The sequence below is a fragment of the Protomyctophum parallelum genome (assembly GCF_964188405.1).
Source record: "Protomyctophum parallelum genome assembly, chromosome: 8".
Lineage (NCBI taxonomy): Eukaryota > Metazoa > Chordata > Actinopteri > Myctophiformes > Myctophidae > Protomyctophum > Protomyctophum parallelum.
Window position 1 is genome coordinate 48,440,637 of NC_139703.1, and position 20,266 is coordinate 48,460,902.

General features: G+C 43.6%; 1 protein-coding gene across 1 annotated transcript; it reads right to left on the minus strand.

Annotated features, from left to right (window-relative positions):
* Window positions 1-5,705: 5,705 nt before the first annotated feature.
* LOC310863062 (transcription initiation factor TFIID subunit 4-like) lies at window positions 5,706-18,949 on the minus strand (the record flags this gene model as incomplete). Its single annotated transcript, XM_083771184.1, has 11 exons — window positions 5,706-5,842; window positions 5,940-6,109; window positions 6,390-6,495; window positions 7,174-7,306; window positions 8,065-8,298; window positions 9,964-10,053; window positions 10,468-10,590; window positions 10,776-10,928; window positions 13,268-13,387; window positions 13,958-14,094; window positions 18,100-18,949. The coding sequence occupies 11 exons, from the start codon at window positions 18,947-18,949 to the stop codon at window positions 5,706-5,708; spliced, it is 2,253 nt and encodes a 750-aa protein (XP_083627310.1).
* Between the last annotated feature and the right edge of the window lie 1,317 nt (window positions 18,950-20,266).

The following is a 20,266-nucleotide window of genomic DNA, read 5'->3' on the forward strand; positions in this document are numbered from 1 at the left end:
GCGTACAATTGAGCCTCTCCAGACCGAAATCCGCTGGCAGGCATTTTTTTTTTTGCCAACGGCTGATTCGGTCTGGTTTATTAACCAGGCTAACTCACTGCTACCTTTTATTGGTGACACGTTGCTGACAATTGCTGCACTGCTGTTCATTGTTTTATTATTGATGTTTTGTCACTGCCGGACTTTTATTAGTGACACAAACGCCTGTTTTGCACTGCCTTTATTTATTTTGGGCATTTGCTTTGCGATTTTTGCACCTGAACCGGACCCTGTGAACTGTCAACAGCGTGGCTGCGCTTTCTTTGAAGTTTACATTTGCACCGCACTTTATTGTGTGACAAAAGGGGAATTTGCAATATGTCCGATGTCATGGAGCCTGTGAGCAGCAATGGTGAGCAACTATTGGCAAAAAGGACCCCAAAGTTAACAGAAAAAGGCATGGCTTTACAAAAGGAAAACTGTCTGAAAACATTAAAAACAAAAAGCAACCAAACCGGCCAGTACATTGAAAGAGTCAAAGTGCTTATGCAATCCAATGAGAATGTCACAAAAAATGCAATCTGAGCTGAACACATTGAAAGCATGTTTTGATGAAATGAGTAATACATATGATGCATTTTTGACGTTGCCTCTGACCGAGGAGGAGGTTAATGAGCAAAAGGAATGGTTTGAACGAAAAAAAGAGAAAGTACTGTGAATTTGAGGAGGAGGTGAAAAGGTGGCTTCATGAGGCTGGTCAATCACAAACCATTGCTGCTAGTGCGTGTGAAATTGTGACAGAAATTGATGATGACATAGGACCAGACGACAGTGTTTCCAATGTCCCAAGCAGGGCTAAGTCCCGCTCCAAGTCCCAAACCTCACGCACTTCATCAACAACATCATCTGCACTTCTCAAAGCTCAAGCTGAAAAGGCAGCCCTTCTGGAGCGTGCTGCTGCCTTAAAGAAACAACATAAGCTGCAGGCAGAGGAGGACAATTTGAGGAGACAAAGGGAACAATTAACACTCGAGACAGAGTTGGCAGCATTTAATGCAAAAATCTATGTTTTTAGAGGAAAATGGATCAAGGAGTGGCTCAAGAGCATCCAATGGAATGCACTCTTATTATGACAATAATGTTCAAATCACGAAACAGCTCAATCCTAATGCAACAAATGGATCAAGGAGTGGCTCAAGAGCATCCAATGGAAGGCACTCTTATTATGACAATAATGTTCAAACCACGAAACAGCTCAATCCTAATGCAACAGTTTATAATCCTGCAAAGGTGAATTACAACATGACTCTAATAACTGACTCTGTAGCTCTCCCACAGGTTGTCCGGCCCAAAGAAAGACCCAACATGCAAATTACAAATTCACAAACTGTTTATTCCCAGGCTCAAGAATCAATTCCAACTAATGACACTGAAATGTTGCCCAGGGTTTCTACCACACCAGCACAGCCAGTGCCAGGTTGTGTTTCTCAAGCCACAGTGCTGTATGACCACAGTCAGAATGATATTGTCAATATAATGCAAAAACAGAATGAAATAACCTCTTTATTAGTTCAACAGAACCTTTCATCTGCTCTTCCAGTGAGAACAATTCCTGTGTTTGATGGCGACCCTCTGCAATATTATGCCTTTATGCGAGCCTTTGAAAATGGGGTTGAAATGAAAACTTAACAATTTTGGTGATTGCTTGCACTTCCTTGAACAATACACCAGGGGTCAGCCAAAGGAGATGGTGCATAGTTGTCAGCATCTAGCCTGGTTAATAAACCAGACTAATATCGCACGGATCCGCGGGATATTAGTCTGGGGAGGCTCAGCTTGGATTTCATTTCCAGGGAAACATTTTCTCTTTGACGCAATTGGTCAGAGCTACTGTCAGTCAAAGGTCTCAAGCATTGAACGTCACTGTACCAAAGCCCGCCCATATTGCATACCGTGTCCCTATTGGGCGCACACGTTCTCGTGTGTAGAAAATGGGCGTACAATTGAGCCTCTCCAGACCGAAATCTGCCGGTAGGCAATTTTTTTTTGCCAACGGCTGATTCGGTCTGGTTTATTAACCAGGCTAGTCAGCATCTGCCTCCTCAACAGGGATATCTAAGAGCAAAAGGTCTTTTGAAAGAGCACTTTGGAAATGAACAAAAAATCACTTCTGCATAATATGGAAATGGATTTCAGTTGGGCACCCATTAAAGGTGATGACGTCCAGGCATTACAAGCATTTTCTCTCTTTTTACGTGGATGCTGCAATGCAACAAAACAAATCATACATATGAGAGAATTGGACATACCATGCAACATGAGGAGCATTGTCTTAAAGTTGCCATATAAGTTGCGGGAAAAATGGAGAAGCACTGCACTGAACCAGCAATTAGCGATGCAACTACTGCACCAACATTATGTGGTCATATTGGGGCCCGGAAACGATGATTGCACATTTTCAATTGTGCCAGTCCAGATAAAATCCAAAAGAAAGTGACACAATCATACAAACCTATGCCTTCTTGTATCCTGGCAGCTCAGGAACATTCTGCACAGAAAGCCTTGCACAAAAATTGAATGTCAGAAAACGAAGGACCAACATTAGGCTGCAAACTATGGGGCAGTCAAAGACTATTTCTACATAATTATGCAGTGTATGGATTGGAAGTGTCTGCACTGGACAAAGATGATTGTGTTGATTTGCCTGAGGTTTACACCCACAGCAGCATGCCGGTGAGTGAGAGCAACATTCTCAGGCAGGAGGATGTTGATCAATGGCCACATTTGAGTGCCATCAAACTACACCAAATTGACTCTGACATAGATCTGCTCATTGGAACCAACGCTCCCAAGGTCATAGAACCATGGGAAGTCATTAACAGCCAGGAAGACGGTCCCTATGCAGTAAGGACCAAAGTGGGATGGGTTCTTAATGATTTAACCCGCAGACCCTCTGTGTGTGGTCATTATTCCTCTGACTTTCCTCTGCCAAATAACTGCTGCATAGGAGAGCAGCATCTTGGTAGCCTGAAAAGAAAGTTTGGAAAAGAGAGGATCCAGGAAAAGAAGGATGCCACGGCAAAAGGGCTGTGTAGAGTGGTGAGAGAGCCATTCAATGGAAAAAGACATCCTTCCCCATCACAAAAGGCCAGTGGTGAAAAAATAAATGGAACCACACAAACATCTGACCACGTACCATTGTACCAAGGTGGCAGGAAAGAACGGACTCTGGAGAAACGAAGGTGGCAGAGCTCCAGAAAGAAAATGATCAAAAGGCAGAAGATACCTGAGGAGCTTAAACAGGACTCTGATTCATCAACATCTCCCTCCAGAAAGATGAACACTGTAAACCGAAAGCCCTACCTACTGTACCTTCTCTGTTTGCTACTGGAGGCAACAGACCGAAGAAGAAAGACTGATAATAACTGACTTTTTCTTTCTCTACTCTTTCCCTTATTTCTTTTTGCAGTGTCATCAGAAGAATCGGTCAAGATTAATTACATGACACATACCACATACCATGTTTAGTTTTGTGAATGGCTTCTTTAGCAGTAATTGTTTATATAATGCACAATTAGGGGCCAGTGTGTAGAAGCCAATTCACTGTGTTTTTTGATTATTATTTCTGTTGTTATTTAGCCTAGAATATTCTGAAGATAATTGGTTAATTGGGTTGGTGGGTTGGGCACAGACGGGCACGCCTCCAGGCCTAGGGGTTAACCCATTCTGACCGGGCACCCATTTTGGTGTTGGCATCATGTTATGCTTTAGCTATTGAAAAATAGCAGATCTACAAGCTCATATCGCGCCACCGAGTGGCGCGATATGAGCTTGTAGGTCTGCTATTTTTGAACAATCGAAGAACGACTGACTTTTTTAAATCTGATCTCAGGTCAGAATGGGTTAATCAGACCAGTGTGTGTCCAGTGGAAACCTCGTATGAATCTGATCTCAGGTCAGAATGGGTTATGGACAGCCTGTGGGGGGGGAATTCATGCACCAGGTGGATACATGGTTTTTACCAGCAAACATGGAAGACGTTTGTACTATGCTGTCTATGCACTTTATTTGAATTAAACGCAAAGCAAAATGAAAGTAACAAGTGGACAATGAAGTTCTTCCTAACTGCGTACACCGTCCTAAACCCATAGGATGGGTGCATCAGTGGGTTTGTTATGGAAAAGGTTGAAAGCTGACTAGCCTGAGCTAACGCTAGACATTTCTGGCCTAGATGGGAGGGTCGCGGCTCAGAAAAACGCGCACCCTGATTGGATCTCATCGATCTGTCCGTCACCCCCGGCCCCTCCTCTCCCCCCTAGTGCAGCGCTACGTCACATCATTTGGAGCGACGCCCACCCGGAAGGGTTGACTCCCACTTTTAGACCAGAGCGGCCAATGCGTTCCTCCAGGCTTTCAATTTTTGCACCAACAAAGTGAAAGCCTGGTACCGAGGCTAAAAGCTGACAAACTAGCACTTACAGAGCTTTTGAAGTTGTTGCCCCTTCCCTATGGAATGAATTACCCCTGTCCCTAAGGAGGGCAGAATCTGTCGAGGCGTTCAAAAAGCTGCTAAAAACCCATTTGTTTCAAAAGCACTTTTGTCTGTAATATTGTCTATAATGGTACTGTATGTTTATATATATATATATATATATTTGTATTATTACTCTGTCATTGTGTTTTCGTTTTATTGTTGATCTATGTGTTGTATTGCTATTGTACAGCACCTTGTGACATTTGTTTTGAAAGGCGCTTTATAAATACAATTTACCTTACCTTACCTTTAGCTATTGAAAAAATAGCAGATCTACAAGCTCATAGCGCGCCACCGAGTGGCGCGCTACGAGCTTGTAGGTCTGCTATTTTTTTTAACTGTCAGGATTTAGAAGACATTTTTAAAATCTGATCTCAGGTCAAAATGCGTTAAAGAACCACCATTCTTCTGTATGTTAGAATCTGGTCTCAGGTCAGAATGGGTTAATTAGGCTCTAAACAAACAAAGTCCATTAACTTGGCTGCCACATGACGACATTTCGGAAAGCCATGCATTGGTAGCCTCGCGTAGCCAGCCTTCTTCTGCCTTCAATGCATATCGCCCCAGGCAGATTAAAGGGACACTTCACCCTTTTTGCAAAAAGATATATGTTAATGACGTTTAGAAGCTTTATATCACTTTCCTGGGGGTATTTATGTGTGTAATATGTGGTTTTAGTTATTTTAGATTGTAGCAGTGAGCCCGTTGTCTCTGATGTCATGGACACTGGTCTCACTACCTTCCTGGACTACAATTCCCATAATTCTTTGGTGCACTGCTCCTCCTTGCGGATAGGGGGAGAGCTGTCTTACTGAGACAACATGTAGTCCAGGAAGGAAGTGAGCCCAGTGTCCATGACATCAGAGACAACAGGCTCACTGCTACAATCTAAAATATCTAAAACCACATATTACATACATAAAGCCCCCCAGGAAAGTGTTCTAAAGCTTCTAAACGTCATTAACATATATTTTTTTGCAAAAAGGGTGAAGTGTCCCTTTAAGTCTGGGCCCTCTCAGTTGTGGGAGGACTTCACGGCCGAAGTGGTGACGAGCCAACCAGATTTGCCTGGAACCAGGCTATAAACAACCAGGGTGTTCAAATATGGGACGGGGAAAAATCGAATGCTGAGAGGGACGAGACTAATATCCACGCAGTGATATTATTATCACTACACATGGCTAATCATTTTTCAAACCTTGAAATTGAAGTTCTTCTTCTGGGCCACCTGGGAGACCTTCTCCAGAAGGTTCTGGAGCCGTTGTTGAGTGGCGTGGGAGACATAGGTCACCACCTCACCGTCAAGCTCAGTTACCCCAAACCTCTTGCCTGGAGAACAGACACATGCACAGTGAAGGGCTTTAGAGAGAGACAAACGGATGAATGAATGGATGGAAGGAAAACAAACGTGTGTATCTAATCTCACATATGTCCAGCATCCTTCTGTGCAGCACGGAGGAGCTGAGGAAGGCCTCGTCTTTACATGAGCGTGTCACTGCTCCCACCAGCTCAGAGTTGGTTGCGAGGATGCGGGCACTTTCCTCGGATAGGTTAACTCCAGCCATGGATGCCACGTCATTAATGTCATCATCATCCCTGGTCACAAAGACAACATCCCTATTTTGGTCATGTGCAAAGATAAAATAATAATAATAATAATAATAAAAAGTATTTTATAATAGCCAAGCTGCAAGCTCACAGAGCTTGTAAATCTGCTATTTCAAAAGCAAAAACAAAATAGTTAACTTAACTTAAAGGTCCAGTCTCTATGTGATAGCTCAACACAAGTAAAATCTGTAACACGTGCAAAGGGGAACTTTGCCAATATTTAGGATGAATCGCATTGTTCTATTATGACAATGACAACAGCCCTTACTTGAAAGTGCCCCCGGCCTCTTTCAGTTTGTTCTTTTGAGCAAGCGACAGGGCTGTAGCAGGGACTGGTTTAGTAGCTGGCACCAAACCAGGTCTCACCATAGGAACTGGAGAGAAAGACAGTGACAGGTAGATGGGCTAATTAATGCACAGGTGCACTACCACCTCACAGCAGCAGGAAAACAAATGACAGGTATACGCAGGGTTAGGCAACCTTAGGCACCAGTGCCAACATTGGCACAAAGGAGGGTGATCACTGGCACACTGGCAAGTGTGTGAGAGAGTATTTTTGGTTTTAAATAAACTTTAAAAAAAAAGTCCCTCACATTAGTGTGTAAATTACATCCTGCATTCTACATTCATTAAAACTGAACTCTGCCCTGAGTCTAATGATCATTATAACAACGTGAAAGAAAATATTTTAAAAGAAGGAAAAACTTTATATTTGTTGACAATCAAAATAAGTTGGAATTTTTCCTGTGGTGTCATTAAAATTAATTAATGTTGATATGGCACACTGACGATCTAGAAAATAAAAACATGGCACTTCATTTAAAAAAGGTTGCAGACCCCTGACTACAGTATACTAAAGCCACAGAAGTATTAATATAGTCATAAATTCCAATGTTAATGTTTTAACAGTAGTTGCCTCTCAAAATATAGCATCACAGCATCATTAAACTCAACTAGTATAATTTATACAGAAATTCAGAAGCATTTTGACTCTTGAGATTGGATAATTTTGGCGTTTTGCCCAGTATACAGTAGTTCTGATGCTGACTCACCTGAATTGAGCACCTGTGGCTGACCCAGCATGATGCGTCCTGGGGCCTGATTCCTGAGGGTCACCATGGGCGTCGAGGCCACACTAACTGGAGGTCTCCGTATTGCCCCCTGCTGCTGCTGAGGTTGGAATACCTAAAAATTAACATGACGTTTCAGCGACTAGCGACAGAGTAGGCTAAACAATGCTTCCTTACTTAGACTAACTTTTTGCTGTCGTCAAATTTATATTTGTACTCCTCAGTTTGAATTACATTCAGCTCACCCCAGAGTTGTGGGTTGACCAATCAGCACCCACTATTCAAAGTGAGACTTTTTTGCTATGACGTTGGAATGTGTTTGCAACCCCCCCGCCCCTTGGAATTAAATCTTCCACAGAGGTTCCAGGCTAATATCTACGCAATGACATTTCCAATGTCGCTTTGAAGCGTTATAAAGGGTATTGAAACCATCTGTGAATAAATGAAGGCATGGGGAATGCTATCCTGATGGAGACGAATGGAAGTTTGCTTAATAGATGATTTTGACTTTAACCCATTCTGACCGGGCACCCATTTTGGTGTTGGCATCATGTTATGCTTTAGCTATTTAAAAATAGCAGATCTACAAGCTCATATCGCGCCACCGAGTGGCGCGATACGAGCTTGTAGGTCTGCTATTTTTTGAAAAATCGAAGAACGACTGACATTTTTAGAATCTGATCTCAGGTCAGAATGGGTTCATCAGACCAGTGTGTGTCTGGCGGAAACCTCGTATAATATATACGATTTATACATCGTATGAATCTGATCTCAGGTCTGATCTCAGGTCAGAATGGGTTAAACACCTTTCGGCTCTTCGGACAAAATCTTATATGTTATATATTCTCTGTGAAAGCAAATGTGCCGTTTTACCAGTGGGGCTGTCTGCCCTGGCTTGCTGATGGCAGGCTGTAGCTGAGGCAGCTGTGGTCTTGTGAGCGGGGAAGTGAGGCGAGGACCGGCGCCACTGAGAAGGACTGTAGCGGTGGTGGCGGGGGTGGTGGTGGTGATGGTGGAGACTGGTCCAGAGGCCGGCTGCGGGAGTTGGCTTTGCTGAATGAAGGCTGCTGAATCTGGGGTCAGCTGCCTCACTGCTGGCAGGCTTCTCTGGAAGACATTATGGAAAGGTAGATAGATAGCTTATCTTTCCCATTCTGGTGAATTTTAAATATATTTGAGCTATTCAACAGAAAAATGTTCAAACCAGCTTTTAGTTTGTGTGTGATCCATATCACCCACTGGGTAATTATTGTTTCTTAACCCATTCTGACCGGGCACCCATTTTGGTGTTGGCATCATGTTATGCTTTAGCTATTGAAAAATAGCAGATCTACAAGCTCATAGTGCGCCACCGAGTGGCGCGCTACGAGCGTGTAGGTCTGCTATTTTTGAAAAATCGAAGAACGACTAACATTTTTTAGAATCTGATCTCAGGTCAGAATGGGTCAATCAGACCAATGTGTGTCCAGTGGAAACCTCGCATGAATCTGATCTCAGGTCAGAATAGGTTAATTGCGGAGAAGTCATCATACTTGAAGTGAGTGCTCAATTGTTGTTTGTTTTATCTCTTTGTTTTTGAGCGGTGCCTCCGCTCCATTACGAAGCTGTGTGTGTCCCTATGTCTGTCTGTCTGTCCGAGCACGGAAAGCTGCAACACCGTCCTAAAGTGACCAGTAAAGTACAGCACAGAGTAAAGTGGCACAGAGTACACTACAGTACGAGCCCTGGACCCCCCAGGGACCCCCACACGGACCCCCCGGGGACCCCCACATGGTAACTGTCATTTCTCAACCGTTTTGGAAACGGACCGGCCCTACAGAGCACAGTAGAGTACAGTAACTATAACAATAAATGTATAGTTGCACCGCTCAGTTTACACAGGTGTGAATTTTTCCTTCTAATCCATCATTTCACCTCATCTGTCAAATATACTGCCTGACACAAACAGAGTTCTTGATGTTTCCAAAGAGAAAACGTTTGTGGGGTGCCAGGCCACTTCCTAAGGGCCAGGGGATTCAGGAGTTGTCATGGATGCTGAAGACAAAACAACACTGTCCAGCAATCCAGGGATTGTGTACTCAGCAGTCCAATCAGTCAGTGGCATAGTGTATATTATACTGTCAAATTCCAGTGATGATGTCTGGGTCACAAAGTTTGCATATCTGGCATAAATATTTCTGAGCTCAGAAGACATAACACTTCTATACAAGACCACAATACACATGCCATAAAGCCATATGACAGAATAGAAGGCTTTTAAAAAAAAACACCTGAACAAAAGATCTGAAAATGAAGTGACTAGATGCAACACCATTTTACACATTATGTAGTAGGTAGGGGTCTCTCTCCCTCCCTCAATCAGCTAAGCAAAGCAAAGTTACCATGTTTACCCAGGGTTAACTGGACTAAGCTCAAGCACTTGTTTACAGCCAGGCCCTGCTCATAGAACATTTCATGGTAGGGGTTCAATGCCTTGCTCAAGGGCACTTCAACGGTGGTCATTTTAACGTGCCGGTCCGGGGCTACGAACTATAGCGACCTTCTGATATCAAGACCGTTCCACGAACCGTTCGGCCACCGCTGCCCCTAAGGGGTCCTTGGCCTGCTAGGGGTCTATTCCCCCATAGGAATAGACCCCTGCATTAGTCTATTCCCCCATAGGAATAGACCCCTGCATCAGTCTATTCCCCCATAGGAATAGACCCCTGCATTAGTCTATTCCCCCATAGGAATAGCAACTTGTAGGAATACCAATACAAGTTGTTTCCTTACCTTGAGGAAAGGCACAAGATAAGGCTGTGGTGAAGAGTTGAGTTCACTGTACAATCTGCTGGTGAAGTCCTCGGCTTCCAGCCTACTTTCCTAGAATAACCAAAGCAGCATAAAAAATATTATTAAGAGCTGTGACACAATTATGTATGTTATTGTCAATTTGAAGCATTTTATTTAACTTACAGTAGTCATTATCAATGTCCCTAAGATATGCGAAAGAAGAATACAGTCACACAAGTGAAGTCGACCTTAACGCCAATTTAGGTGTTAGCATTATGTTATGCTTTAGCTATTTAAAAATAGCAGATCTACAAGCTCATAGCGCGCCACCGAGTGGTGCGCTACGAGCTTGTAGGTCTGCTATTTTAGAAAAGTCGAAGAACTGACTGACATAGAAACATAGCTTTTTCAGAAAACTGTCAGGATGTAGAAGACATTTTTAGAATCTGATCTCAGGTCAGAATGGTTAAGGTGTTGGGTGTTAGGTCTGTGATTGTTGCTTACCAGCAGGTCCTTCACCAGCCCTCTAACATTGGCTGCTGTCTCTGAAGACTGTCTCCCACTTGACGCCAGCTTGATCAATGTAGACAAGAAGTTTTTGCACTTCTTTACGTTCTCCATCGTCTCCTACCAGAAACGCATGACAAATTCAGACTGAGAAAGACAGAGTTCAGTCTTAAATGTACATGCAGACGTGTTATTACTATTAGGTATTACATACCTGTGTCTACAATGACGACGGCGATATAAATACTACAATCAACACTTTGTGCAGAGGCCAAGCCCTGTGTGCTCCATGAGACTTAACTCACATTGCTCACTGTTGCCGAGTTAACAACAGTGGTCCCAGCTGTTTGGGGGACAGTCCTGGAGGTCATGCCTGTTGCTGAGGTAACAACAGTGGTCCCAGCTGTTTGGGGGACAGTCCTGGAGGTCATGCCTGGCACCGCAGCCCCAGGGGAGGTCTGGGTAAAGAAAAGTTCATTCCTACTTAGATCTTTCATAATGTTTTCATAAAGTACAGTACCTCACCTCAGGGCGTTCACTTAAACATCCACTGTGTGTTTATGTTTCAGCTATAGATTGATTGCTGTAGAACTTGAATATCACCATCAACTTGTCAACCCAGACTACAGTACTCTATTCAGTTCTCTTCCTGGCCCAGCCAAACAACTACCATTGGTCTCACCAACGACCAAAAGTCAAATACCTACAATCCAACACTGAAAAATATGGCTCACAATCACATCTGACAATTCACACGGGTTTTCTGCTCATGCGAGATGTGTGTGTCAATATGCACTATTACACACTGTGGAAATTGGCCTCTGTTCTTGTCTGCACTCACATGAATGTTTGTTTCATTTCAAATAATGATTTATTCTAGTGTCTAGCAACATGGCAGATAAAAAAAGCTGTTTTTCAGGATACATTATTTTATGCACAAACAAATTCAGTCCTGAACTCATACTTTGTGTGACTGTGTGAAGTTTGACTGAGCTGCTGCATGCAGAGATGGCATCTCCACTTGAAATTCTCCATCACTACTTCAATAAACAGCTGCTTTCTCATACATCAATGCAATTTCATTTAACCCATTCTGACCTGAGATCAGATTCATACGAGGTTTCCGACTGGACACACACTGGTCTGATTAACCCATTCTGACCTGAGATCAGATTCTAAAAATGTCAGTCATTCTTCGATTTTTCAAAAATAGCAGACCTACAAGCTCGTATCGCGCCACTCGGTGGCGCGATATGAGCTTGTAGATCTGCTATTTTTAAATAGCTAAAGCATAACATGATGCCAACACCAAAATGGGTGCCCGGTCAGAATGGGATAAGAAATATACTCTAGCCTCACCTGATCTGTCATATTAAACAAAAACAACTGTAATAATTATGGCTGTTACATATATAGCAGATTGGAAAACATCATGGGGAAAGAGTTTATTAGTGTTAAGACTACAGCGCAAGTCAAGTACACTACACATATATTAAGGGTCAATTGTACACAGTAATCATACACTTGTCTACATGCCCACTCACTCCTGTAAGGTGACGTGAGACAATCCAGATGCCTAAAGGTTTGATTTGTGGGACTCCAGCTATTACACTGCCTTTATACTTAGGCATTCTTCTTTTTAAGATTTATTTTGGGGCTTTTATGCCTTTACTGATAGTAGACTGACAGGAATAGATGGGGAGTGACACGCAGCAAAGGTCGTCGGGATTGGGCTTTCGAACCCGCGACACACTGTCATGCTGGCAATGCAGCCTAGGGTGCCCAGACCACCATGCCGTTGGCCCGGGCCAACTCTAGTAACAGGCTGCGAGGCCTTCCTGTCCAATCTCCTCCGGCTATCGATAGTACTGTAAGTTACTAAACCACAGACGCACAAACCACAATGCTGATGATCAGTGGCAAAGCCACACTATAGCCCTATCGGGCAAGTAAGTAGCAATTGAGATTGATGTTTGTTTTCTTCATTTGAATTCTTTCATCAGTTATGGGATTACATCATTTATTAATCTGTGAAATGGAGTTGTTGAAGAAGACTGCTTCAAACTAATGGTATAATGGCACTTCAATGTTTTTCAGGTCAAAGACCCCTTAGCGATGAGAGATGAAGCGGCGGTGTGGTGTGTAGCACATCATCGTACCAAAACATGGAAGACAGCTGACTGGCAATCAGTACCCGCTGCTATATTATTAATTATGTATCACAACATAATGTTATATCATTGACCTAAAAGCCGTTATAATATCAACACCGTATGATTAAAAAAAAAAAAAAAAAAAAGGGTTAGGTCTTTTTCAGAAATGACTTTGGACAGGTGGAAAACTTTAGTTGAACTTGCAGAGTGAAGCATTACTTTACCTGGGTTAGGCTACACTTGTCACACTGCTATTCACTGAACACACGTGAACGGTAAAGATACCAAGGATTCGACAGGTTCACTATTAATGCTATGTAACACGGAAGTAGTACATACAGACTCGAAGCTGTTTATAAACCAGTCAGTAATGCTTCGGATCACTGATCCTTAGCATCTTCATGCAGCTGAGTCAACTTTTCACCGCCGTTTGGAAAATCCTGGTGACGCATGGTTATAGATTCACGACGGGAAACGTGGAATTCCCTTTGGTTCGCGGTACATACGCCGTGGACCGGCATATAACTCTATCATAAGACAAACGGAGGTCAAAGACTTCAGCCCCTATCTCATGTAAATAAGGGCCACAATGACCAACTAAAACAAGATGAGATATATATACTCACACAAAGAGCTTGGCTTACCTGGAGGACAGGCGGTCTGTGGAGAGTGGTGGTGGCAGAGATGGGTGTGGGAGATGGAGCGGTCTGTCTGATGATGGCACTGGGAGCCACATGCCTGCTGATTATGGAGGTCCCAGGGGTCTTAAAGGGCCCACATAGCAAGTTACAATACAATACACCCATTTTACGATGAGAGGACACATGTGCTACTTACAATCTAATTCGATATTTCAGCGAATGTTTTGAAATCTAGCTGCTTGCCTGAGCTGTACGCAGTACAGCGAGATGGGGGTTGCACAAGGGCAGTGTATAGCCCGACACACACCGTCTGCGACCGCCGCGTGTACCACCGCGGCACAGTATTGCCGCGCGCCATAGCCGCACGGCAACACCAACAGGGCGCGCTACCACGCGGCTGGGGAGTTTTGTTGACTATATTCCATTGCCACGCCCACGGATAGCTGGGTGGAGGCCACGCGGCAACGCCTGGAAAATAGAACAGCGGTGCATCGGCGCGGCAGGCGAGGCGTGACCGCGCGTCGGACGCAGCCGGTGTGCGATAGGTTCATTGAAAATAATGGAGGCGGCTGTGTCCGCCGCGCGGCGACGCGCGGGGGACGCAGCCGGTGTGAGGTGGGCTTATGTTGCATTCAAAGGAGGTTGCTCTGGGCCAAGGGGTTATGTTGGCACAGATGTAGTAAGTTGTCTTACCTGGCCAGCAGGCATGTTTGTTGGTGTGCCAGGTCGAGGGGCCAGTGCTCCTTGCTGGGCCTGGGCCTGCATCTGGGCCAGGGCCTGGTGGTGGATCATCAGCAACTGCCCACTCTCGCTGCGCACCAGCACCATCCCTGAGACACATAAAAACACAACTCAGACCTACGAATATGATTATATTAGATCGACTAGTGATTGATATTGTTCATTGAAACTGCAGTTATGCCCCTTTAATGACACCCCAATACAGTGCTCTTAAATCAAAACAAAAAAAGACAAACTGGCATCATCAGTGTGGAAGTCAACTGACCACCGATTGGTTCTTAAACATGCTGCTAATAATGACTGACCATTACCATTACCATTCGAAATACTGATGTGGTAGGGATTCTTTGACTGTGACTCCCATTTTTTTAAATTTAAATCTGCTGTAGATGATGAAATCTAAAAGCAAGTAAAAGTTTAAGTTATAGAAAAGCAGATGTGAGTCTAGGCCACACACTTTAATTAAAGAAACTAAATCAATTCATTTGTCTAATCGCCGTGCTTTCAGACCACTGAATTGCCACTACCAGCCACCAGATAATCAGGCAATGAAAGAATACAGATATTGTCAAATCAGACTCGTCTCTCCAATGAGTGCACCTGGGCTAGAAGCAAACTGGTAATGCCATAGGGCGTCGCGTCAGCGTCAACGCAGGGAATGTTCCCTTTTTAACCCATTCTGAACGGGCACCCATTTTGGTGTCAGCATCATGTTATGCTTTAGCTATTGAAAAATAGCAGATCTACAAGCTCATATCGCGCCACCGAGTGGCGCGATACGAGCTTGTAGGTCTGCTATTTTTGAAATCTGTTTTTAGAGATTAGAATTTCTAGAATCTGATCTCAGGTCAGAATTGGTTAATCAGACCAGTGTGTGTCCAGTGGAAACCTCGTATGAATCTGATCTCAGGTCAGGTTAAAGGGTGCTACACTGACGACATTGCGTTGCATTCGCCCCTGTTCATTTATGCTGTCCGAACACAACCCAACGCAACACAGTAGGTGGAGCTTGATTGGTCCAGTGGTTCGCAAGATTAAAGGGCTGTTCACTCTCTAAGCACAATAACTATAACTACCGGTATATCTTTCACCAATCACCTTATTTTTTTTACAGTTGGTGTACTGTGAACTCTGCCATTTGAACGATTTTTAAAGAACCTGAACTTTGAACATTCAGTGGATTTTCTGTGGTCTGAAGTTTTCTTTGGGGTTTTTTGGGCCTTTTGAGCTACAATGAAAACAGGCAACACAGTGAAACAGTGACATCTGCTGGCAAATCCCATTGACATATATGGGATTTGCAGTAAGTGATGTCACTTACTGCCGGCAAATCAGAGCACCTGTTTGAGCCAGAAAACCCCAGATCACAGAAAATCTACTGAATGTTAAAAGTTCATGTTTTTTGGGTGCAATTGAGATTAGAAAACAAGAACAATTCCAAAACCTTTTTTTTAATGTCACAATCCCTTTAAAACTATGTTATTATAGTTATACTAATTTAGTTCAACGCACTCAACTGTGCACAGACAGAGAAACAGACCTCTTCTTCTAATCTAAAGTAAACGGCTTGACCCCCTAGGTGCCACGGCATAAAGAAAGGTGGGGAAACTCATCAAAGATCAGGTACTAAGCCAATGCTTGGTTATGTGAAATCATTGTGCATTCCACTGAAATGCATGTGGGTAAAACAGAAGCTGCCATGGCAAGCTGGCATTAACTATTATGTGGTCTTGTATACCGGTCGATTTTTCAAAAATAGCAGACCTACAAGCTCGTATCGCGCCACTCGGTGGCGCGATATGAGCTTGTAGATCTGCTATTTTTAAATAGCTAAAGCATAACATGATGCTGACACCAAAATGGGTGCCCGTTCAGAATGGGTTAACTATTATGTGGTCTTGTTGTATACCGGTCCACTTTCTCACTTGGTTCTCGTTCACTCTCTCTATCTCTCTCTGCCTCATTTCCATCAAGCTCTCTCCCTCTCTTATCCTCCTCTCTCACTGTTTGTGCTGTCAACCAAAAGGCAAACATAACAACCAGACTATTTATAATCTAATAAGGAGGTATAAAATGATCCATATCCATTTATGATACTGGGGTGGTTATTATGCAATATGCACTACCCCATTGTACCCTTACTTAGTATAGTGCCCATTATCATAGTACTTGGAGCCAGTCTATGATGTCAGAACTTTAACCCATTCTGAACGGGCACCCATTTTGGTGTCAGCATCATGTTATGCTTTAGCTATTGAAAAATAGCAGATCTACAAGCTCGTATCGCGCCACTCGGTGGCGCGATACGAGCTTGTAAGTCTGCTATTTTTGAAAAATCGAAGAGCGACTGACATTTCTAGAATCTGATCTCAGGTCAGAATGGGTTAATCAGACCAGTGTGTGTCCAGTGGAAACCTTGTATGAATCTGATCTCAGGTCAGAATGGGTTAGAATTAACATATTCTATGGCACCAGGATCTATAAATAAAAAGGGACAGAGACAGAGTAAAAAGGTAGAGACAGACAGGCAGACAAATAGATACGTTTCCCACTCAGCACATCACTCTCTCTCAGGTCCTCTGCGATAGACATGCCAGGTTTGGAGTCGATTGGTCGGATGGTTCTCGAGATATACAGACACTCAGACTGATATTTTGTGCATTCATATAGTGAGGTGCATCAGCTATATTAATTAACAACCCATTAAGACCTGAAACAAATTGCCTTCTAAATCAGTAGTTCTCAAACCTTTTTGTGCCACGTACGGTCCCCCCAAAATGATATGAATTTGGCTCAGATCCCATTCCTCACCTAAAATAAATCCTCACAAATCCTACGTTTTCTGAAAAACGTATGTTGTTTTATATATATATATATATATATATATATATATATATATATATATAGCTAAAATGTAAATGATAAAGATTCTTTCCTAGTTTTAACCCATTCTGAACGGGCACCCATTTTGGTGTCAGCATCATGTTATGCTTTAGCTATTGAAAAATAGCAGATCTACAAGCTCATATCGCGCCACCGAGTGGCGCGATACGAGCTTGTAGGTCTGCCATTTATGAAAAATCGAAGAACGACTGACATTTTTAGAATCTGATCTCAGGTCAGAATGGGTTCATCAGACCAGTGTGTGTCCCAGTGGAAACCTCGTATGAATCTGATCTCAGGTCAGAATCTAAATCAGTAGTTCTCAAACCTTTTTGTGCCACGGTCCCCCCAAAATGATATGAATTTGGCTCAGATCCCATTCCTTACCTAAAGAAAATCCTCACAAATCCTAAATTTTCTGAAAAACGTATGTTGTTTTATATATATATATATATATATATATATATATATATAGCTAAAATTTAAATGACAAAGATTCTTTCCTAGTTTTAATGGGTAAACAACAGCCAACTGGCACGCTAGGGATGGGAACTGAGAGGTAATGAATGATGAAAAACCAGGGGAAGGGGAAGGGGGTAGTGTATAGTGTTGATTGTGTGAGTCAACTGCAGAGACACAGCTCAATCAGAACACAGCTGGCCTTCAATCTGGCTCTCTGTGAGATCCTTTCTGTAATGACTATGGTTATGGTGTTCTCACTTTTCATGTTTTTACAGAGAGAGTGCTTCTGTTCTGGGAACTCATTATGGTTACAGGAAGCTATAATAGATGGGTTATTATGATGTGTAGTACACTGTAAATCCCTGGAACATGTGACACGTTTAAAACCTAAACACCAGTGTGTAATAATAAAATGCCAAATGTTTATTAATGTTCATAAAATACAGTATAGAACACGAGTTCATCACTTTGATTGTAAAAACTAAACACGTTTATGTGTTTAAAAAAGTGTTACTGGCGATTAAACATGTTCTTCTGTTTATAATCTAAACACTGTGACACGTTTAAAAAGCGTTACAAATATGTGTTTATAACCTAAACGCTTGGGTTTAGTGTGTATAGTAGTAGGCTAGCATAGTACCGGTAGTTCCTGTAAAGTAAATGGATTTGTTTTCTATCAAAAATATTATAATTAGTCAGAATAATACAACATTGTGTAAAAATGAATAAATAGATGAAATCCTACTTACCCGGGGGAAGCTGTAAGTTGTGAATATTAGGCTGTCCCGGGGACGTCTGTGGGGGCCTGGGGGCCAACATCTGAGGCGCTAGGGGTCGGTTGTTCCCGCCTGGGCTGGCACTGGCAGCAACAGTTGCCGGAGCTGAACTCCTGGGAGAGCTGCTGAAAACTCCAGGAGTGTTCGTCTGTTGCGGAGGTCCTGCTTGTATGATTGCTTTGGGTGCATCTGCCTTCATTATGTTTGAGCCCACACTGCTGACGGACAACGCGGTGGCCGGCTGACCATTGTTCGGAAGCTGAGTTGGGATGCCAGCGCCTGGCGCTGCTGCAATCGCATTACCACCAGCCAAATGGGTTCCCGTATTGTTGTTGTTCCCGTTCAAAGTTATACCCGACCCAGCGGTTTGCATAGACGGGACTCTCAACTGTGTCCCCGCGTGTGCCCCTGCTGTGTGGCTCGCTGGCTGAAGCGGTGAAGTGACATTCAGGGAGTTCATGAACGGCGTCTGAATGACACTGTTTGACATGGGGGGCATTATCGCATTACCGCCGAGACCTTTTGACAGCCCGGCCGCTGTTCCGCTGTTCACAGCCGCGGTGGTGACAGCCATGGCAGCACCGCCGCTGCTGTCACTCCGATTAACACATGTCACTGTCGTGCCCGTGAGGAGACGACCACCACCAGCGCTTCCTGAACTGTGCGAGTTCATCATGGTCTGGCTTCCATTCAGAGTCTGAACTAGGGACGGGCCATTTCCATCGTGATTTGGGAGAGGAGTTGCACTACTGGCAACAAGTGCCTTTCCCTGGTCGTGCGCCGTAGTAGCAGCCGGGTCCGAACTGATCGATGATCCATCCATATCTGAACCATGGGGACCTCGTTCTAATGACACTCTCTCCTGTACTTTAAACTTATTTTAGAAGGAGCAGAAACTATCCTGAATGGGGATGGGGCTAACTCTAACACCTCAGCTGCTGTTCTATGTCTGCTCCTCGGGTGCTTGCTTTTCATGTACACTTTGGAGAGACAAAGAACAAAAACAAACGTTTAGTACTAGTTACGACAGCGTACCTGCTTTAGCAACGTCTTGACCAAGTCCCGGCTGGACAACATGAGCTCGTCCCGGAACTAGCCATGTGATTAACGGCCGCCTGGCTCCTAAAACCAGGCTTCCTGTCATTCAACCCCGATGGCACTAATTCCAGAGACGGCGAAATGTGACAAACTACTCTTTTATTCACCGCTGTTTCCAAGAGAAGCTCGTCCGTCAGCGGATCGGAGCCAACCGCCATCTTCGCACTCCTGCGAGCTTGTGAGAAGTGAGAGCTGCTTAGCAGCTGACGTGCGCATGCGCATGGCAAACGCAACGTCACCGTACGGGGATTCCGCAGCGCTGTGATTGGTCGCTTTCGGCGTTCAGAGGGCGGTGCCTAATGGCTCGCTTCAGCTGTCACTTTCAGTGGACGTATTGGGGACGGAATCACATCGGGCTGCGGATGTCCCGGGAAATGTTTCACACGAGATGTTACATTGTAAACGAATTGCTTTACACTCGTACTCTCGCTCGTCTATTGCAAACTCGCGCCACGCGACATTAAATGCTCCAAGAATGTGGTTTGCAGCACGACTATGAAGTGAATTTGAGAGTTTTGTCATCCTCGATGTGCTGCGCAAGATGGCTGCAGTGTTTTTTTGCCCCAGCAAAGTGGAGTTGCTGCTGCTGAAAAAATGCGTTTGAGGGCGCCACACCCTCCGTTTTAAGAGGAAACATTGTATCATCCTCAAGTTAAAGTACTTTGGAACTTCAACTGAGCATCAATGAGTGCACACGCAAATGGCTACAATGTATCGGATACAGTATCGGAAACAGGTTGGGATACATTGTATCCCAACGTGTTTCTGTATAGTTTATGCATACAGTACTAAAGATGTAAAGCACACACGTGGCAAAAGAATGTTTGGAAACGTGTTTATGGCACCTGTCAAATAAAATTACAACTACATTTTTTTTGCATTGGCAATGGAAGCTCGATATCTATACAGTTTGAAAACAGGTTGGTTATGTTTATTTTGTGTTAGGCCTACATAAATGTAAACAAACAAGTAACCCATGCAGCATTTAACTCCAGTATTATCAAATACATATACACATATACTATAGATAGATAGATATATA